Source organism: Suricata suricatta, chromosome X (genome assembly GCF_006229205.1).
Source record: "Suricata suricatta isolate VVHF042 chromosome X, meerkat_22Aug2017_6uvM2_HiC, whole genome shotgun sequence".
NCBI lineage: Eukaryota > Metazoa > Chordata > Mammalia > Carnivora > Herpestidae > Suricata > Suricata suricatta.
The window spans coordinates 49,702,405-49,721,838 of record NC_043717.1 but is presented as its reverse complement, the minus strand read 5'-3'; the positions used below and the strand labels follow the sequence as shown (position 1 = coordinate 49,721,838).

The following is a 19,434-nucleotide window of genomic DNA, read 5'->3' as shown; positions in this document are numbered from 1 at the left end:
GTGTGACTGTGGACAGTTCCTTCTTCCCCCTCTCTGGGCCTCAGTTTTCCCATCCATCCAACAAGGGGGCTGGACTAGAAGGTCTCTAAACACCCTAACAACTTGAAAGATTCCATTGTCTTCTCTGAATCTGCCCAGGGGGAGGCGTTGGGGGCTGGGGCACCAGTAGGGGCTGAGAATTCCATAGCAATTTGCATGTGAAAGCATGTTACTGCCATGGCTATTAGTGTGTGCAGGGGGGCTGAAGACAGGGCAAGGACAGCTAACTGTCAGGCTGGCCTGAAATGCCCAGGCTGGCTGCCTGGGTAGGGAAGGGAGGGAAAAAGGTCCTAGAGGTGTGCACAGGAGGCTGTACCATCTCACTAGGCTCCCAGGGAAGGGTGAACCCCGTGAGTTTTAAGGCCCTGCCCAATTGAGATGCCCAATTCTGGGCCCAGACCATGAACTAGCAGGCCTGGCCTCTACAGTTGTCCCCAAACTATTGTACTGAGTGACTTCAATTTCCCCATAAGTGGCTTGGTCTGGAAAAGAGCTCACACCATTTCCTGGCCTCTAACCTCTTCAGAATCTACTGAACAGGCATGAGGGCAGCCAGGGAACCACCAGCTAGTACCCCTTGAGAGCAAAGACCCTGCCCAGCAGAATCTAGCGAGCGTGAAGTCCCTGTGATGTCAGGTGGATTCCAGGATCTCCTTGGCTTCTGGTAACCTGGAAGCAAAGAAGCCACCTGGAGTCTCTCCCTAGGGCCCTGGCCAGAGAAAAGGGGAAGCTTCTCTCTCAGAAGCCAATTTCTCATGTTCTGCCTCTAGGGAGGCTGAGAGAGACAAACCCATGGAGCCACAGGAGTAGGCAAGGACTAAGGACACACATCTCTCCTACTTTGGCTTTGGAAGTGTTTATCATGGGTATATTTTGCCCAGCCCTCAGCCCAGGTATCCAGTATTGGGGCTGGGGGAGTTAGCTTGGGGATTGGAGCCTCAGGAAAACTTCTGATGAGGATGTTCAGTAACTTTGCAAAAGGCCAGCTTTGGTCAGTGATGATAACAGCCAGGGCTTGAGATCCCCAGGAAGCCCAGCCGAACTACTCATTCCATGCCTCAGGAGAAAAACAATAGGTACTGTTTATTGGTGCCTACTATATGCCAGACATTCAACATTTTCTGGGGGGTAAATGGATGAATGAATGCATGAAAGGCTAACTTCAGAACCCAAGTTTTTAATCTGTGTATCTTCTATTCTGCCTCTCACATTCCCATGACCCGTCACCACACAAGCACAGTTAAGAGCTAACCAGGCATTTAAAGGTTTTTATAGAATGTGAGGTCCCTAGCAGCAGGGACCTTATCCATTCTGTTCATCACTCCATCCCAGTGCCCAGACCACTAGCTGGCATATAGTGGTTACTCAGTAAATATTTTCTGAATGAATGAAGACATCTAGTTCTACTCCTTATTAGAGGTCAGAAGAAGCAGGAGCCTCAGGTCAAAAAGATTCATGTTGGAGCTGGGACAGGCCCTCAGTCTCTAGCTTCTCAGCCTGGGACTCTATTCCCTGTATCAAAGGGCCGTACAGCAAACTCCTCCCACCCTCCCATATCCCTTCACACATTTCTTATTTCCCCACCCCGCCTCCAGGCTTTTCTTCTTCCCTTTCTCTTTGCCAGCTGGGTAATTTAACTATTGGAAACAGAACCTATAATTACCGTCTCCCCCATGCCCTTAAATTGCTTTCAGTTTCGAATCTATGACCCCTGTCCTAGGTGGAGGTTGGTCTCCCCCTCATCCTCCCAAAGAGGGAACCAACCTAACAAGCACCAGCTGGGGCCCCAGCCCCCCAGATCTAATGGCCAGCTGTACAGGAGACTGGCAGCAGATGGGAAAGGAGGGTCCCCAGGCCGGCTGGGGCTGACTCAGCTGGGGTGTCAGTGGGACTGTGATGTGCCTGGGCAGGACAGGAACCTAGGCAGGCAGGGTGGATTTCTGAGACTAACTGCTGCCAGGTGGCCAAAGCACCACTTGCTCAGCAGGGCCAAACCTACGATGATCCCAGTTGGACCTGGGTCTCTCCTTGGGTTCTTCGCCTGCACCCCAGTCCCCTCAGGTCCCTGCCTAGAGTGTGCCAGGCCATCTATATCCTCAGGGAGGCCTCATGTGAACATAAAATGGACTGGTGCAATAAATCATGAGCCCCAGTTTCCCAGCTCCACATGGCCTGTCCCTTTAGGGAAACTGAGGGCTGGTTAGCAGCTGCCCAGCCTGCCTCATTGGTGATATGAGCTCAGCCTGCAGAGGAAGCCAGGCAGCCCCACCCTCACCTGGAAAGCATCCTCTATCCCTGACTCACCAGGAGCTTGGCCCAGCTGGGACAGGGAGGAGAGCTAAGGGTGGGGCTGGTCTGGGGCCCTACTACGAGGCTCACACTTCACACCTACACCTAGTTAGGCTTGGTCTCTCTCTGACTTGGTCTCTCTCAGACCAACACAGGTGGGAAAGGAAGAGGATGAGGAATGTCTCCTATTCTTCAAGATCCCTAAGGAGCATGCTTTCTCAGTCTCACCAGGGACAGGGCAAGGAACAGGGGTGTGGGGAGAAGGGGAATCACTATCAAGAAACTTTTATTTGCTTGTGGTATAGTAAAAGGCCTGGTCTCCAATTCTAGTGTTCTGGATAACTTTATGTGTCCTTGGGCAAGTTACTGTCCCTCACAGGCTCTCAGTTTTCTCATCTCAAATATGAGGCAAATAATTCCCTACTGTCCACCCTCACTGGAAGGTTTATGAGACTCAATGACATAGCATGTGTAAGATAAGTGTTTGAAAAAAAGTGGCAGGCACTGGCCAGGCGAAGAACACTCTGCCACAAGGAGCTACTGAGCACCACTGTGTGGCCAGCACAGCTTGGTCACTGAGCTCACACCAGTGCCAGCCACAGCACCCAGGCCAGGGCAAGTGAGAATAGCCAGCCACAAACCTGGGCTGTTGGAGAGACTGCCCCATACTTTCCTCTGCGCTCTCCCACAGATTTTACTTCATACCTCCATAGCTACTCCCAAGGGGTCCCCAGAAACTCAACCCCCCACCAATAGGGTGAGGGCAGCTGATATCTTGGGTGGGGTCGGGGACCACACAAGTACACTCACTTGCAAAAGCATAGGATGGCTCACCCAACCCTGGTCAGGCTCCACCTCAGAGATAACAACCTGGCCTGAACCAGTCCTGGTTAAAGACCCCTGAGCCAGGCTAGGGGCCCCACTCTGGGCAGGCACTCAAGTAGCAGAGGCCCCATCTGATCCGGGCACTTCCTTTGGTTAATGAGAAATCAAATAAACAGCCTCTGCCCCAGCTGGCTCCAGGAGCACCCCAGCCTGGCCCAGCCCTGCTCTGACCCAGCCTCCCTTCCCTTTGCCCTATAGGTCCTGTGGCTCTCCTCCCCCTTCTTTCTCCATGCCCTTCCCACTTCCCTCAGCTTCCCACTTCCCTCATCGCCTGCTCCTTGGCCTGCTTCTTGGCTGCTTCTCTGAGGCTTCCTGCTCTGGATCACTAACCAACCCTCCCCTTCCTTCCTCTTTCTCCTTTCCTCTAGTGCCTTCTTACCCACTTCTAGCTAGTGGGATCTCACGTGGCCTTCTCTTCTGACATCTGCCTTAGCCATCTCTACAGGGAATCCCCCCAGACTGAAGCAGGAAGGCCCCAGACCCTCCAGTCAGTATCTGTTATGGGATTGAGGCCAAACCCTCTTCAGGGCCCTTGCCACACTCCCGGACCACCAGCTTGTGGGGGGACTGGGTGCTCAGCGCTGATCTAGCTCTAGGGCTTCAATGCCAGCCAGAAACTCCTAAGTATGCCGTGGTGAGGATTCTGGTGTGGCTCAGCTCTGGAGACAAGAGAGGAAGAATCTTCTGGCTAGGATGAGAACTGGGCAGCCTGAAGCAACCCCAGTACCCAGTGGGCCACGGCTGAGGCCCAGCTTTGAGGAAGTTATATCTACCTTCAGGTGTCTTGAGGCAGGGCAGGGCTGGGCTTGCTAGCAGGTCCCAGACATAGCTCCAGCCAGGCGGTGGCGGTACTTGCCAACACACCCAGGTTCCCCACGGGAACACCCCCTCCCCCATCAACTCTCTCCAGCTGAGCCTAATGACAGACAGGGCAGATGCTCATGGCCTCTGCCACAGAGGTGACAGGATAAACAGGGAGAAATTGTCACAGGCTCCAGTAGAACAAGAGGGCAGAGGAACCTGGGGGGTAAAGAGGAAAGGCACAGGACACTTGAAACATCTTGTTTCACTAGGAAAGCCACCCTCTTCTTATACTTGCCCAGATCTTCAGTGGTTTGGGCACAGGAAATCAATCAATCTCTCTCTCTCTCTCTCTCTCTCTCTCTCTCTCTCTCTCACACACACACACACACACACACACACACACACGCGCGCGCACACACGCACGTGCACACACACACACTCACTCATTCACACTTTATTCCCCAACATCACGACACCATTTTACACCCATTTCTCCATGTGGTTAATTTTTTTTTAGTTCTCTTTTTTTTCTAAGAAAAAAGCAACAAGAAAATAATTCAGAGTTTATACAAAACATCTTTACATTATTTTTTTCCAAAAAGACTAGTATTTACACAAATGGCAATAGAAACAAAAACAAAAAACCCTTCCAACTGCCACCTGGAAGGGGCTGGCTGTTCCTCTCCCTCTCCCACCTGGCACTAGGGTGGGCAGCTGGCCAGGAGGCAGTGTAGAGGTGGATGGTGTAAGGCCCAGCTCCTTCCATGGTCACTCTGGGAGTGCCTGCAAGGTGCACTCAAGTGGCAGTCTGTTAGCAGCCGTGCTGGCAAGGAGCCGGGGTCAAAGTGCACGGCGTGCTGGCCCAGCCCTGGGCAACCTCTTCCTCTTTCCAGGCCCCAGCCCAAGATCGGAGGGGCCAGTGGAAGCTGGGTTGAGGGGGCACCCACCTGTGGTAGAGCCCAGGAAAGGAGCAGGCCACCCGGCCTTATACCCGCTTAGGTCTCTGCCCTGGGCCTCTGTTTCCCCACTGGACCAAAGGATGCCAAAGGTGAGGAGAGAACAGGGCAGGGAGGAGAAGGGGGAACTCCCAGCTCTGCAGGGCAAATAGCCACCTGGGCACCTCACCTCCCTCCACCCCCATGAGGTCATCTGCCTGCAGCAGCTCTCTTGCTCCCCAGGCAACAGCCAATTAAGACGTTAATTACCGTGAGAGTGAGGGAGGCAGGAGATGCCCAAGAATCCCACAAGGAAGAGATTTTTTTTTTTTGGTGGATGTGTGGCAGCCACTACCCCATTGCCAAGATCAGCTTTGTAGAAGGAGGGTCAGGAGGACAGGGTGAAAGACTTTGCCCATTGGCACTCTCGTCTTCCCTCCTGGGCAAGAAGAGCTCTGGCCTGCCACCCCTCCCCAAATACCAAGGAGTTTTTAAAAGAAATGCCATCCTATGCTTCCTGGCTGGCCACATCCTGCCCCAGTTCCCTTAAACTGGCCTGGGCCAGGCTCAGAAAGCCTAAGGAGGGGGCTGCCTTTTCCATTTTTCCATTTCTTTAAAAAACAGATGCAAATGAGTTGATGGCTAAAAAATGAACACAAAAACATTAAAAACACTGATGATAGTGGAGAAATAGTCCTGGGAAGGGGGAAAGGGGGTGGGGGAGCAGGGCCAGGGGGGCATCTTTCTGCCTGCTGTCCATCAGTGTCCAACCCTGCCCCCCAAGAAGGGGTGCCCCTGCAGAGCCCAGAGGCCTGGCCAGAGGGGGAAGGCACAAGAGCATGGGGGCTGGGGGGCATAAGCACCCCCCTCTGAAGCCCAGGGGGCAGGGCAAAAGGAGGATTATAAAAGCCAAGAAACTACAAAACTAAATTCAAAGGTGGGCACAGCTGGTAAGGAGAGGGAGTGTGGGGGAGAAAGGAGAGGTGCAGTCCTGGCCGACTGTCCCTCAGGGCCCGAGGCCACATTGGGCTCTCAGACCTTGTAGTAGATGTTCGCTGGGCTCTGGGGGGGCATCTCCTGGACGATGTAGACGGGGTGCCCGTAGTCCCCACTCACCTTCTCATAGTGGGGGCAGTAGTTGTTTTCTGTAGTCCGTAAGGGGATGATTATGTCACTGGGCTCGGTGCCCGCTGTGCCACTGCCCCCCTTGGGACTGGCCAGGGTACTGAGTGAGAGGGCGGGTGCCCGCTGTTGGGTGTGCTTGCGATGCCGCTTGCGCAGCTTTAGTAGCAGAACTGTCAGGAAGATAATGATGAGCAGGAAGATTACACAGCCAGCACCAACGGCCGCAAACAATGCCACCTTGGAGTTGAAGAAGCTGTCAGGTTCCCCACTGCCACCTCCACTCCCACCTGGGCCACTCTTCTCTTCCTGGTTCACAGTCTCTGAGGAAGGAGAAGGGAGGAGAGAAACGGTCAGCCAGGGATCCCAGTGCCCGGTTCTGCCTCGCTTCAAACACAGGGCTTGAAAAGGCAGCTAAGCAATGTCTTCTGCCCTTTGGGAGACACCTATATACTCACCATGCTTGCCATCAGAGTCACCCATGGAGCCGCGACCACTGGGGGCCTGCGTGGCCATCTTGATAGTGTTGTCTGACTCCTTGCTGGGCCGGCTGGTGGTCAGCTGCTCAGGCGTCACAGCATTGGGGTCTGACGGTGGGGAGAGCACAGGCTGATGGGGGAACCTCACTAGCATGCATACTTCAATCATCTAGCATGGGCCAACAATGGCCTGTATATCAGACCTCAGATACTCTAACCTCATTGCCCCTCCCCTACTTCCAAACACATCCATACTCAGCCAGGGACATCTGTTGCGACTGGGCACTCACCTTGCCCAACCTTCATGATGATCTTCATGGTGCGTGTACGGCACACGCCTCCCTCCCGGTTTTCCAGTCCCTCCAGGCTCCCATTGGATGTAGCTGTAGCAAGAGGTCAGAGAAGTCAGAGGGAGAGGACGATCTGCCCTCATTACCTAGAAATCCTAGTGCTGTCTTAGCCCATGAGAACAAAACTGGGAATTAGCAGGGGGTGGCAAGCACCTCCCACCTACCTGTGAACCTTTCTACTTATCTCCCTCGCACTGGGGACACAGTAGCTGGTCCAGCTCAGGCCATGTCAGAAAGTAGCCCTACCCCCAAGAGTGCTGCTCCTTTATCATTGCCAGGGCTTAGCCCTTCTTTCTCAGTATCTTCTCATTGGGCGATCTCACTCAGAGGCAAAACAGTCAGAACTGGAATCGTGGGGGAGGCTTCTACACAGACTGGAAGGAACCCAGTCAGGTGAACTGGGTTAGAGTCCCAATCTTACTCCTAACTCCATGAATGATATTAGGGCAGGAAGCTCCTTCACTTCTTGCGGCCAGTTTCCCATGAAGAGAAAGGCAGGACGGCCAGCTGATCCCAAAGGGCTCTGTCAATTCTGCCATTCCCAAGATTATATCTTAGGTAGGCCAAGGAAATAAGAGAGAGCACCACGAATCGGAGTCCTCTCCCAGCCAACTCCTAGAGCCAAGGTGAGCTAGCAACCACCCCCTTGGTGAATGTTTGGGCCAGAATTCCAAGGCCAGGCTGGAAGGAGAGCATGCCAGTCTTCAGAGGGGACCTGGATCAGGGTGTCCTGTGTGCTATCTCACAGTACTATTTAGAAAGCTCCTAGATAAAAGAGAATTGTATGATGGGAAGGGACTCACAGGTAATGTAGTAATCATGGTGCTTCTTAAACTCCAGGCCCATGTAGTTGGGGCTGAACTCCTGGAACTTAATGGTGAAGCGGATTTCCTGCTCTGGCCTATTGCAGGTGACCAGCACGTTGGGGTCAAGCACAGTGCTGCAAGCAGCTGCCTGCTCAGGCCGCACCAGGTACAGCTTGTAGTACTCGTAGGGTCGCCCTGCTTCTGCTCGGGGGCAGATGATGTCCAGCTTGTCTCCAATCTTTGGGTAGATCACCAGGCCCTTCCCACTCAAGAACCTGCCCAGAAGGGAAGAGATGGTCAGCCTCAGGGTCAGGGGTCCCAGGCCATCTCCAGAATCAGTAGCACAAACAATAAGGGGCAAGGCTGAGCCTACAGGGTGGAGATAGCAAGAATAGGCATTCTGTCCTTCCTCCATCCTCAGGCTGGGGGTGCAGAGAGAGAATCACACTGCCAGCAGGGTGTGGAAGGGGTGGCCCATGGGCAAGGCTGCCAGGCTTTGACTGCTTGGCAGGGTGGGGCACTGGCTAGCTAGGGGAGCCCTTTGTCCTAAAGTGGCATTTCCAGAGGGGGCTGACGTGGCCAATGGTGTCAGGCGTGGGCTGCCTGGAGGAGGCAGCCCTGTCCTCCTCCTGTCCCCATGACACTCACATTCCTGCAGAGCCACTGCTAATGCTACCATCTCCCTACCACACATGCATGTGTGTGCACAAACACATTGTGCATACACACACACAAACACACACACACACCAAGCTCACACATGCCTTAGCCACCACCCCCACGGCTCCCAGAAAACAACTGGGGGAGCTCAACCTCTCTGAGACCCATACCTTCTCTCCCATCCTTGCTAATATTGGGCAGGATGAGTAGATATGAATAGGTATCACCTGGAACCAAGGGTGATGGGGATTTGTCTCTAACCAGGAGCAATTCCACATAACTCTCCCCACCTCCCACTCCCACAGCCCAGTGTCTTATAGGGGACCCATCCAACTCCCATTTGCAAGAACCTGAGTCCCCAAACTTGATTAGTCTCAGTCCTAAAAAGAACAGAGGGGGGGCAGAAGGGGCCCAAGCAGGGACAACAGATTATATAAAATAGGGCCCCAGGAACCTCACACATCTGTGTTCTAATCCCCCCATGTCCACACTACCTCTGTTCTAGATAATGAGGGAGATGGACAGATGCCTTCTGAGCCAGGTTCATCTTCTAATCCCAAAGGCCAGGTACACAATAGAAGGAAGAGGGCAGCTGCCCAGGGCTATCCTATCTATTCATATCAGTGTCCTTGCCTAAGCACACAGCCAAACGGTGGTGCTATCTTGGCCATTTCTGAGCCTGGGCAGGCTGCAGCTGGGAGCAAGGCAATAGCAAGTAGAAAGGAAGAAGCAGGCAGACTTTAGGATCAGACAGACACGGCCCTTCTGAGCTCTACAACCTTGGATGAGCTCCCTGATCGCCCTGAGTTTCCATTTCCTAACTTATAAACGGGCAGGGGTAAGAGCCCTACCCTCCTGGGATTGTGGAGGGGATGCAATGATGCATGCAGAGTGCCAAGCACACAGTAGACACTCAACATGTTTGACTCCTGCTTAAAAACAGTCTAGTCTGCCAAGAGGCAGGAGGCCAGATTAACAGCAAGTACCTAGGAGGCCAGTCTTTTTTTTTTTTTTTTTTGGCGGGAGAGCAGGAATAAAAAGAGGGGCTATGGCCCCATCCTCAAGGATTTTACTGTCTGCTGTGGGTCAGAAAAGTAAAAATGTCCATGCTTTAGCAATAGACAGTACCAAGCTATCTGTAGGTGATGTGGGAGGAAGGTGGCTGGAGGCAGTGAGAGGAAGGAGACTTCATCTGACACGATGGTCAAAGATGGTTCCTCAGAAGGAGCAAAATGAAAGTGAGTCCTAGGTAAGGAATTACAGCTTAAACACAGAGCAAGAGTGATCAGGGGTGGCTGGAATACAAACCCCAGGCCAGTGACTGGCCCCACAACTGGCAGAGAGAAGCAGAAGAGCCCAAAAAGCTCAGGTGGGGCCAGGCTGAAAGGCCTTGTGTGAAAGACACAACAAGCAGTGTTGGGTTCATCCCACTGGAGACAGACCTTCTAGTAAGGACAACAAAAGGTTGAAGGCAGTGCTTCAAGAGAATAAAGCTCACAGTGGAAAAGCATAGCTCCACTTCCTGGACACCCATTCTATACTGGAGAGCACGAGGTAGGAGGGCCTAGTGGGGGTGCTCAGTGCCCTCACTCAAGGGAGGGAAATGACACCACAGGAGGTGAGTCTAGACCAAGTAGATGAAGAAAGGCAGCCCTCCCTCCATGTTAAAGGAGACTCCAACAAGCTGGAACATGCCATTTTGCTGTGCAGGATGGTAAAAAACCACAATGAGAAGGTCTTTCCCTTGGTATCTAACTTTACTCTGCTCCAGAGGGCCAGAAAGGAGGTGAGCATGGGATGAAGGCCCATATACACATTTGAGAGGGAACATCCTCACCCCATTAACCACAAAAAGTCAAGAAGTTTCACCAAACCCCCTATAACTCCCAAGGCATTTTTCACTTTACAATCCTCATGTTGGTTCCATCCAGAGAGCAGGATTAGACAACTTCTAAGTTCTTAGAGCCAGAGGATCCTTTGAGACTCACTGAGTCCAGGTTTCTCATATGAGGGAGTGAGTGATCAGATGAATGTTCCTATTGAAGAGAAGTTCTCAAAGCCAACCTGAGGATGCTAACTTTACCCAGGATGTTGATCCCTAGGGGGGTCAAAAAAAGACCTAAAACACTGGCTGAATCCTTGTACGGCTGCACCTAAACAAGACCCTACGTGGAGGTGACAGCAGGTATACAGAGGGCATGCAAAGGGGTATGGGCCAGCTCACCTTTCTAAACACTTGGCCCTGGCCTCCTCCAAAGATTCTTATGTGTTCTGAGCACATCTGTGGCCACTCAGGCTCGAGATGTGAAACACAGGGCTTCCAGCTACTTGGGATTCTACCTTGAATCCAGAGACATTGAGGAAGCAGATGTCACTATATAATAGATGGGGGACGAGGAAAAAAAGAGGACTATTGCCCCTAACACTCCTCAGACTCCTCAACCTCAGGGACTTCATAAATATTCATTAGTTCATTTGCATGGCAGCTGGCAGAGGGGAAACTCACCTTCCACTAAAGTGCAGAAGGGAAAGGAGCCTGAGGAGACCTGTCTTCCCTGACCCTGATCCCCCATAATGGTGCCTTCTCAGCATCTTCTGTGCCACGAGGAAAACTGCTTCTTGCCTTTGAGAAGCCCAGGAAAGTGGCAAGAGGACCTTGTTGAAGCGGGTATATAGCCAGAGAGAGTGAAACCTGAAGCCAGGTACAACACTAGCCATACAGTATAGGGGGACCCTGCAGGTCTTTCCTCCTACATAAAGGTTAGGAATAGAGGCAAGAGAAGAGGAAGAAGAGATTGTCTCCAATTTAAACTCTTTATCCCCCACTTTTCAAAAACTACTACTTCCCCATTATCAAGCCAAGCTTTCTTGCCTGGGGCCACCCCCAGACAAAGCCCTTTTCTGGAAAATAAGGGGATTGACAAGGCCCAGCAGGAAGCCTGAAACAGATCGCCATGGTAACCCCTGAGGCCTTCCCTCTTTAGCTTCTGATAGCCCCAGGACCCCAGTGAGCCACCACCCCAAGGAGTAAAGGGACTTGGGGGGAGGCAGCCTGAGCATTCATTCTAGCCCTTCTTATGGCCGACCTCTTCCCTTCCACCTTAACCCAAGTCTGTCCCTCAGCCTTCCTACTGAGCTGAGAAGGGCTGCCATGACTGCTAATAAGAATCCCGCCATATGAGAAGCCTGAAGAGTCTGGGGCAGTAGTAGCCTGGTCAGAGGCCAACTGCCTTCCTGCTACTTTTGTTCAGCTGAGACCCTATCTACCAAAACACATACAGTCTACAGTGGAGCTAGCTTGCAGCTGTGGGGGTCATGCCCAGAATGTTGCCCGTGTTCCACCAGATCTATACTTTCTTCCCTCTTATCCTTCCCACAGGCTCTAGGAACCTGTGATCAAGAGAGTGGCTGAGGTAGAGCGTGGTCCCTGACCATGCTAGTGCAAGGTTGGTAAAGACTCCAGCCACAGCTTTGATTTGGTGACCCCAGCAGCACTGTGCCTGCACCCACAGAGTGGCAGGACAAATGAAGGACAGACCCCAAGCCAGAGCTCAAGTCTGCTCTCATCCCAGCAAGGGTGGGGAGTCCCCAAATTAAAGGCTCCTCTTTCATTCCCCCAGCTCCACCCAGCCCCCGAGGCAGCAGGAGCAGGCTTGGCGTGTCCCAGCAGTGCCCGCCCAGGCGTGGGTGGGCAGGAACAGCAGCTGGGTCCTGGCACACACACAGCACTATCGGAGGCAGGGAAGCCAGGAGAGTCCCAGAGGAAGTCACCCTCCCCACTTACACCGAACTATGCCCTCCCCTCTGCCCCACCAGGCTAACACTAGAGCCCATTGGGGGCTTAACACTCCCTTCCTTGTCTGCTTTCTGGGTGATCCCTGAGAGAAAGTGAGATTCCTGGCCCAGAGAGGAACCAAAGGTGCTGTTCAGCACTCAGGAGGGAGAGTGCCAGGCAGTGAGTTGGCTGTCTCTAGTTCAGGTCACCCAAGCAGGCTGCTCTTAGTGGTAGACTGAGCAAAATCAAATGAGGAAATCAGAGCACTGCTCATCCTATGCAGGCAGGGTTTGAGTCACAAGGACAAATGCATGCACATCTGTCAAGTAAGAGAAACAGAGAGCCAGCACCTCTTTTCAAACCCCACCTTGAATTCCTATCTCTCCTAGATTCCAAGGTATAGCAGGATGGCATGGAAAGAATGGCACACAGCAAGCTCTACCCACTATAAGCTGACTGAGTTTAGACAAGTCATTTCCCTTTCCCAGGCATATGCCTTCTCATCTGGAAATGGGCGCAATTCCTACTTCACGGGGCTGTTGGGAACAACCGATAATACTTACATATGAGGATGCTTTGTAAGTAGCAATGTGCTGCTTGACTGTTAGTTAGCATGCCAAGCACAGTACCATTTGGAGCTCATGCTCCTGGGTGCTAGCACCCCTACCCCAAATGACCACTATGAAAATACACCCAGGAGGGGCTGCTATGGTACACAAGGCAAGGAACCCAGAATGTGGCTGGTAAGCATCTCCCCCCCACCTCAGCTTCCTGGATAATCAGAGTGTACCCTCCCCCAAACTTGGTGTTCTCATGGCAACAAGCAGCCTCCTGGCTGGCCCACCTCTTCCATAGTCCAAACCCCCAAAAAGAGTAGTAGCCAGGGCCTGGCCGTCCCCATCCACCTGAACTGAAGAGGCAATGGAGAACCTGAGGGGAGATAGGGAACCCTCAATTTAGACTGCACCCCAGTTTCCCAGGCCCTTCTTGGCCTGGCCTGGTTGCCTGGGGTGGGGGTTGGGAGGAAGGAGAACAGGAAACTTTAGGAGCTGCTAGGTTCCCAGCACTCTCAGGCCCCCACCTGTGGCCAATCAGCCACAGAGTAGGAGAGGTCAGGTCCTTAGCGGCCCCGGAAAGGGGCCCCCTGAGCTGGCCTCCCCAGGACTGTGAGCTGGAACAGCTGTGAGGGGGCTGGGACCAACACTTTGGCTTGTGGCAGGCAAGCCTCGGTTAGGGTCTGCAGCTGCCCCCACCCATGCTGGATGGAGTCAAGGGTCCTGGACACCAAGCTAAACCCCCCACCCCCACCCCCTTTTAGGGAAGGTGTAATGTGATCTCAGGCGCATTCCCACTCCCTAGAGGTGGGGGAACCTGAGTGGGGGGCAGGAAGGGGTCAGAATGGGACTGAGAGACTGAACTACAGCAGCTGGACTTGGCTAAGGACTCAAGTGTAAAGCCTGCCGGCTGCCCCAAGCTCTCAGGGGAAGAGGCTGGGGGAGGGGGCTGCTCTGGGACCTTCCATCACAGCCCCCAACCCACCCCAGCACATGCATACACTCTGGTTTCTCCCAACCTTTAGTGGGACTAAACCTGCTTCCCCACTCTGTGCTCATCAGGGGAATCTGACAAGAAGGGCCAATGAGCCAGAAGCTCTTGCCTCCCAGGGACTACCAAGCTGAAAGCCCCCAGCACCAATTTGGGAAAGAAACTGGAAGTCTTAAGCCCGCCCTTCTAGCTCCCCTCTTCCCAGTCAGGGCTGGGACTACACGAATCCTGGAACCTGGAAACATACCCCAGACCCACCACTTCTTTATTTTGATTTTTTCCTCCAAGAAGGAAGCAATTAAGCAAGGTTTATAGGCACTGGGAGATTTGAGGGGTGGGTGGGGGGTGCCAGCTCCTGACAAGGCTGAGGAAAGAGACCAAAAGCAGGGAGGAAGAGGGGAAGGAAGAGAGAAAATGACCCTGTGAAGGAGAGCACGGGCATGTGCGAGAAACAAAAGGACTTGAGAAAAGAGGCAGAGAGTGACTAAGAGTGAGAGAGAGTGTGAGAAAGAGGGAGAGCAGGCTAACCTAGCTGGAGAGGGCAGGTGAGTGCCGTTCACAGAGGGTGTGAGAGGGTGAACTCCAGCAGGAGGCAAAGAGGGAGAGACAGACAGAGACTGTTTATTTGCAAGGCTGTGGCAGCCTGAGGGTTGGGCGCGGTGGCAGAGGCAGCCCCCAGAGCTTGAGTGGAGCTGAGGGCAGTGCCTCCCTCCTGTCCTCCTGCCCACCCACATGCGCCAACATACACAGACCCTTGGGCATAGATGGACTTGGATATGTGTGTGTGTGTGTGTGTGTGCAGGGGTGCCAAGATCAGTCCTCCACCATTCTCAGGATCTGCTCAATTATAGGATAGAATTTGTGCAGGTCCTACCTACTGAGTCCTCAGCCGTTCCCCCCACCTTACCGCTCCCTCCCAGGATGCCTGCCCTCAGTTTGAAGTGGATGGTGGTGTGGGCAGAACTCAAAAACCTGTAAACTGGTCCAGAGCACTAAAGGCTCCAAACACAAAAAGGGAGAAGCTCAGACAGATCTTGTTTCTCCCAGTCACCCCCCCCAACTCTGCAGGAGGGCTCCCTTCCAGCTGTGGAGCTGCATGCTATCTCTGGTTAGAGACCAGAGAGAGCAATTAGGTCACTCCCATGAGCCCCTATAATGGGCTACCCCAGGCGGATTTCAGCTATCCTGGCTCAAGAGAGCATTTCCAGCCTCCACCCTTACACAGGGAATTGGGCTCTTCACAACCTTTCCCCCTGAGCTAAGCAGCTAGTTCAAGGGTCGCTGGACTATCTTGTGTCCCTGCTGTTTGTTAGGAAAGCTCTGCAACCAGTTTGGCTTCTGGGTGGAGGAGAAATTCTTGTCAATCCCTTTCCCTGTACCTTGTTCTCTTTCTAAAACCCTCTACACTGACCTGGTTTTAGCCATCCCACAAACCAGTAAATAGGACTCTACCTTAACCCAAGAAGAATAGAACTAGAGAAGCTGCCTTCTCCCACTCCAGGACTAAGAGATGCACTGTCCCTGGAACCTAAGAGGCCAAGGGAGGCAGGAGCCAGGGAAGTTAGCTGGGAGCCCAGGAGAGTGGACAGAAAGAGATTCCAGATACAAAAATCAGAGAGCACAGAAGGCAGGCCAAAACCCCCCAGTTTCCCACTAAGTAGGGTGTCTGCACATTGCCAGGACCTCCACAAAACAGGAAGAGCAATCTTAACCCTGGATTTCAACCCCAGTCCTGAATGCCAAACGAGTAGAAGATCCAGAGGTCACCACACAGCTCCAGAGACTCTTCACTAACAGCCCAGAAACCACTGAGCCACCACCCTAAAATGTGTGTGTGTGTTGTCTGGTGGTAGGGAGAATTGTGACGGGGAAGGAGGAGGAAGAAAAGAAAGGATCTTCTTTACATAGCTACCTCCCCAACCCCTTGGGAAAAGCTAAGCATAGCTTCCCAATCTAAGGGACATAAGGTGGGGGACCAAAGGTACCGGCCTGAGCAGGAATCCTTCGACCCCCACCCACCTTCCTCGCGAGCTCAGAGCCACTCTCTGCCTGGGCAGCTCTCGAAGCTCTGCCGCCAGCTCCATTAGACCCCCGACAGGCGCTGGATCGAACCCCCCCTCCCAGATCCCTCTCCCACTCCGCCCCTCTCCACCCGCCGCCTTTGTGAGCCTGGGAGCGGCGCCCGCCCTTCCACGGCCCGGCAGGGAGAAAAGAGGGGCTAGAAGAAACGGCAATGCGAAAAGCTAGCGAAGCAAACAGGGAAGAAAGAGAAATGAAAACGGGAGAAGCCCGAATGGGGATATGGGCGCTGCCACCCACCCCAAGCGCGGAGTCCCGCTCGTGGTCCTTTCACAGCTAAAGAAACGAGGAACCTGTGTTCCAGACTCGCCCCCACCCAGGTCAAGCTCGCCCCTCCATCGACTCTCGGCGAAAACCGCCACGTTCCCAGGGGCCCCATAGGGGAATGCGTTCTCTCCCCCACCCAGCTCTCGGGTGCGCCCTCGAGCGTCAGGACTCCCAGCTCTCCCTGGCGCTACCATCACGACTTGATCCGGGACGTGCAAAGGAGAAGGCGGGGAAGTGAAGGGGCCACAACCCATCCCACCCCGCCGCACCCTGCTCCTCCCGCCCGCAGGAAAACAGACTCAAAAACTACAGAGACAAAATGGGGCGCCGCTCCTCCTCGGAACACCTCCCCACACGCACTCGGGGGCGCGTGGCCTCACCCTGCAGGAGTGCCTCCCACCCTCAGGGATCAGAGCCAATAAGTTACTCACTTGGGGTTGAGGGAGCTCCAGGACACGGGCTCCAGGTTCTTGGCCAACGGCGTGGCGAGCCGGCACAGTGCCAACACGACCATCGCCACAAGCCACTTGCCGAGCCAACGCTGTCCAGGCCGGGCCATCTTCCTGGGAGCAGGCTGCACTTGGGATCCCCTGGCTCCTCCTCAACAAACTGGCCTCGCCTTCCCGTGCTGCGCTGCGCTCTGAACTGCTCAGGCGCCCATCCTCCACAGTCGCCGGCCTTGAAGTGCTCCTCTCCCGCCGGTTTCGGTGTGGCTCTTCTCCTCCCGGTAGGCCAGGAGGACTCACTGGCCAGCAGTTCCCAACCTGGGCATGGGCCGCGGCCTCCGAGGGCTTGCTCCCTTGGTCTCTCCGCCGCACAAGGCGCGACGGGGGCTCTGCGCCCCCGGGTGATCCGGCCGGATTCCGCTTGGCTCCCGGAGACTGTTCGAGACTGCGCGCCCTCTCCCTGACTGGGTCTCCCCGCTGAAGACTCGGTGGCCGCCCCGACGCCTCGACCGTCCTGGGATCGACGCCCTTCGGAAGCTATGGGAGTCTCCCCACAACACGAGCTCAATCCGGGGGCTCCCGGTTGGGTCGCCCTAGCGCGGTCTCCGTTCCTCCAGGCCACACTGGGACTCTGGCTGCGCCCCCGCCCCCTCCCCCGACAGCTTCTACTTCAGTGGAGGCCCCGTTCAGTATACTTAGAAGTGCGTGAAGACGCAGCCCAGCGAGCCAGTCCCATCAGTTTGCGATTCTGAAGCCTCGACCGGGTACCCCGCAGCCCCGTCGCCAGTCCTAGCTCCCCGGCGATTGCGCCCCAAGGTCTGCGACCAGCGCGAGCCTCACACACCTCCCACTGCTGTCGAGCGCGCATAGACTCCCTCTGCCGCCGCTGAGCTGTCTACTCCCCTGCTCAGGCGAACACAAGGCCAACCCTACTCCTCTTAGCCAATAGTAAACTCCGTCTCGGGGTCCTCGTCCCGTACCACGCCCCCAGAACAGGAAGGGGGTGGGGTTTCTGGGAGCTCTTAAGGACGCGGTGCTCACGATGGCCCCTATCTGAGAGTGCGGCTCCTGCGGTTAGGCGTGGGTCCGGTTTAGTCCCGTTCCCAGAGCGCTCACTCGTGGGAAGTTGGAGCTCTTCAAGGGCTGTCGGCCTGCCCTCCTCCCGCGCGCCTAGTCAACACTCTGGCCCATTGACCTGTCACAAGTTTCCTGTGAAAGTACTATCATTCTCTTTAGGCAGGAGCCCTGAAATTCTACTCTGTGCCCCTCTCTGTAGCAAAAACAGCCTGTTTGCTCTTGGTCCCATCTCACGTAGGGCTCTGTTGGGTTTTCCTCCTTCTGCCCTCGCAGTGCAGTGTGTGCTTCCACTTGGACCTGTAGTCCTAAATATATGGATAGTGGTAGGTAATGGAGACTCAGAGAGGTCAAGTACGGGATGGAGGTGGGTGGGAGGTGAGATCTTTGCCCCTAGGGACCAGGCCTTTGGAATTTCAGTTTTAGAGGAGAAATTTGTGGGACCCAAGAGCCCAAATTTAGAGTCTTGTCCTGTCCGAAGTCGCAGGCAAGACCCTGGGATAGGCCACAGGGATGAGAGAGCACCTCAATAAAGTAAAACACCTTGAGAGCAAAGAGGAAAAGGCACAAGGTGGACGCTTTTTGAAAAAGCAAAAGCAGACACCCTGGCCCCAAGACACCAGGCTCCAGCCCCTCCTGGTGTCGTCTTCTGGGTCTTTGTCTCCCAGCCCTGGCCCATTCTCCCCACCCCTCCTTACTTTCTTGCTTATAACTTTGGCTCCGTCCCATAGCTCAGACCCTCCCGGTCCGACCCACTCTCGTGGTGGGACCCCAACAGGCTACCCACGTGCTAATGTCTCCCCCTACTGGTCTTCTATAGCACTGTGGGCACCATCCCTGGAGCGTGGCTCACGCAAACCTAACACATGACTTGAACACAAGACTTGGGACAGGCCTAGTGGCCTTGGCAAGAACTGCGGCCCAGTATGTGGAGGAAGGGAAACCATTAGGAGGAAGATCTCAGTTTGGAATTGCCAAGGATATAGTCTCTTTGCTGCTGCTTTATGGAGATAATTAGGTGAGCAACATTCCCAAAATTCTCTACCATTTACACAGTTTTGTGTCATCTCACTTAAGTAGGGGTTTCTCACTGGATCCTATGATGCTCTCTTTGGCTGTACGATGAAACTGTATTTGGAGGGAAATAAGAAGGGAGAAACTAGGTAGTCCACGTGTGCCTTTAGGAGAAGGGCCCGGTGGGTGAGAGGGATCTGGGTGGACAGGATGGAGGAGGAACTATGTCAGGTCTCTCAGATGACAGCTAGACCCCTTATTGGAGTGTCAAGGAGAAATGAGAACAAGGTACAAGGGCACACCAATAGTCTGGCTTGGAGACTAGAATCCCTTAAAGTGTGCATGCACCTGAGTATGGAAAGAAGCCTGCTGCTTTTGAGTGCCTACTCTGTGCCAAGAACTACGTTAGATGGGCTTCCATGAGATAAGTTCCACTCCCCCATTTCACATAAGAGGGAAGATAAGGCTCAGGAAGGAAAAGTAGCCCCATTGAGGTCACTGAGCTAATTGATGGCAGAACCAGGATTTCCCCCAGGCTTATCTGTCCCCAAAGCCTATACTGACTTGACACATTTTCAGCTGCTGCTTGCCTCCTTGCTAACTTAATACATTCCTGGTTAAAAGCTGGTTCATACTTAGAAGGCACCAGCCTTCAGGATGGCCAGGACTCTACTCTTCATTCACAGGTTACCAGGCCTGGGAACATACATATGTGTTCCTGGCCACATCTCCAAGTTCCCACCTAAAATCGCCACCACCAACCCCAGAACCAGCCCAAGATTCTGCTGCCAACATGCCCAGTGACCCCTGGGAGGCAAGCCCAAGACCAGGTGGGGGAGAGGGAAGATGAGGCTGTGGTGCCAGA

At 54.0% G+C, this 19,434-nt stretch overlaps 1 protein-coding gene across 1 annotated transcript; it reads right to left on the bottom strand.

Moving 5' to 3' along the window:
* Positions 1–4,591: 4,591 nt before the first annotated feature.
* On the bottom strand, positions 4,592–17,377 carry EFNB1 (ephrin B1). Its single transcript, XM_029929905.1, has 5 exons — positions 16,467–17,377; positions 7,707–7,984; positions 6,844–6,936; positions 6,533–6,661; positions 4,592–6,397 (listed from the first exon to the last, which is right to left on the bottom strand). The coding sequence occupies exons 1-5, from the start codon at positions 16,592–16,594 to the stop codon at positions 5,985–5,987; spliced, it is 1,041 nt and encodes a 346-aa protein (XP_029785765.1). The 5' UTR covers positions 16,595–17,377; the 3' UTR covers positions 4,592–5,984.
* Between the last annotated feature and the right edge of the window lie 2,057 nt (positions 17,378–19,434).

What these genes read in the sequence shown, in the direction of transcription:
- EFNB1 (XM_029929905.1), bottom strand. Translation starts at nt 16,594, where the DNA reads ATGGCCCGGCCTGGACAGCGTTGGCTCGGCAAGTGGCTTGTGGCGATG. An exon ending in CCATGATTACTACATTACCT is followed by an intron (nt 6,937 to 7,706) that starts GTGAGTCCCTTC and finishes CTCTTGCTACAG; the next exon opens with CTACATCCAATGGGAGCCTG. An exon ending in CATCATGAAGGTTGGGCAAG is followed by an intron (nt 6,662 to 6,843) that starts GTGAGTGCCCAG and finishes CCCCACCGTCAG; the next exon opens with ACCCCAATGCTGTGACGCCT.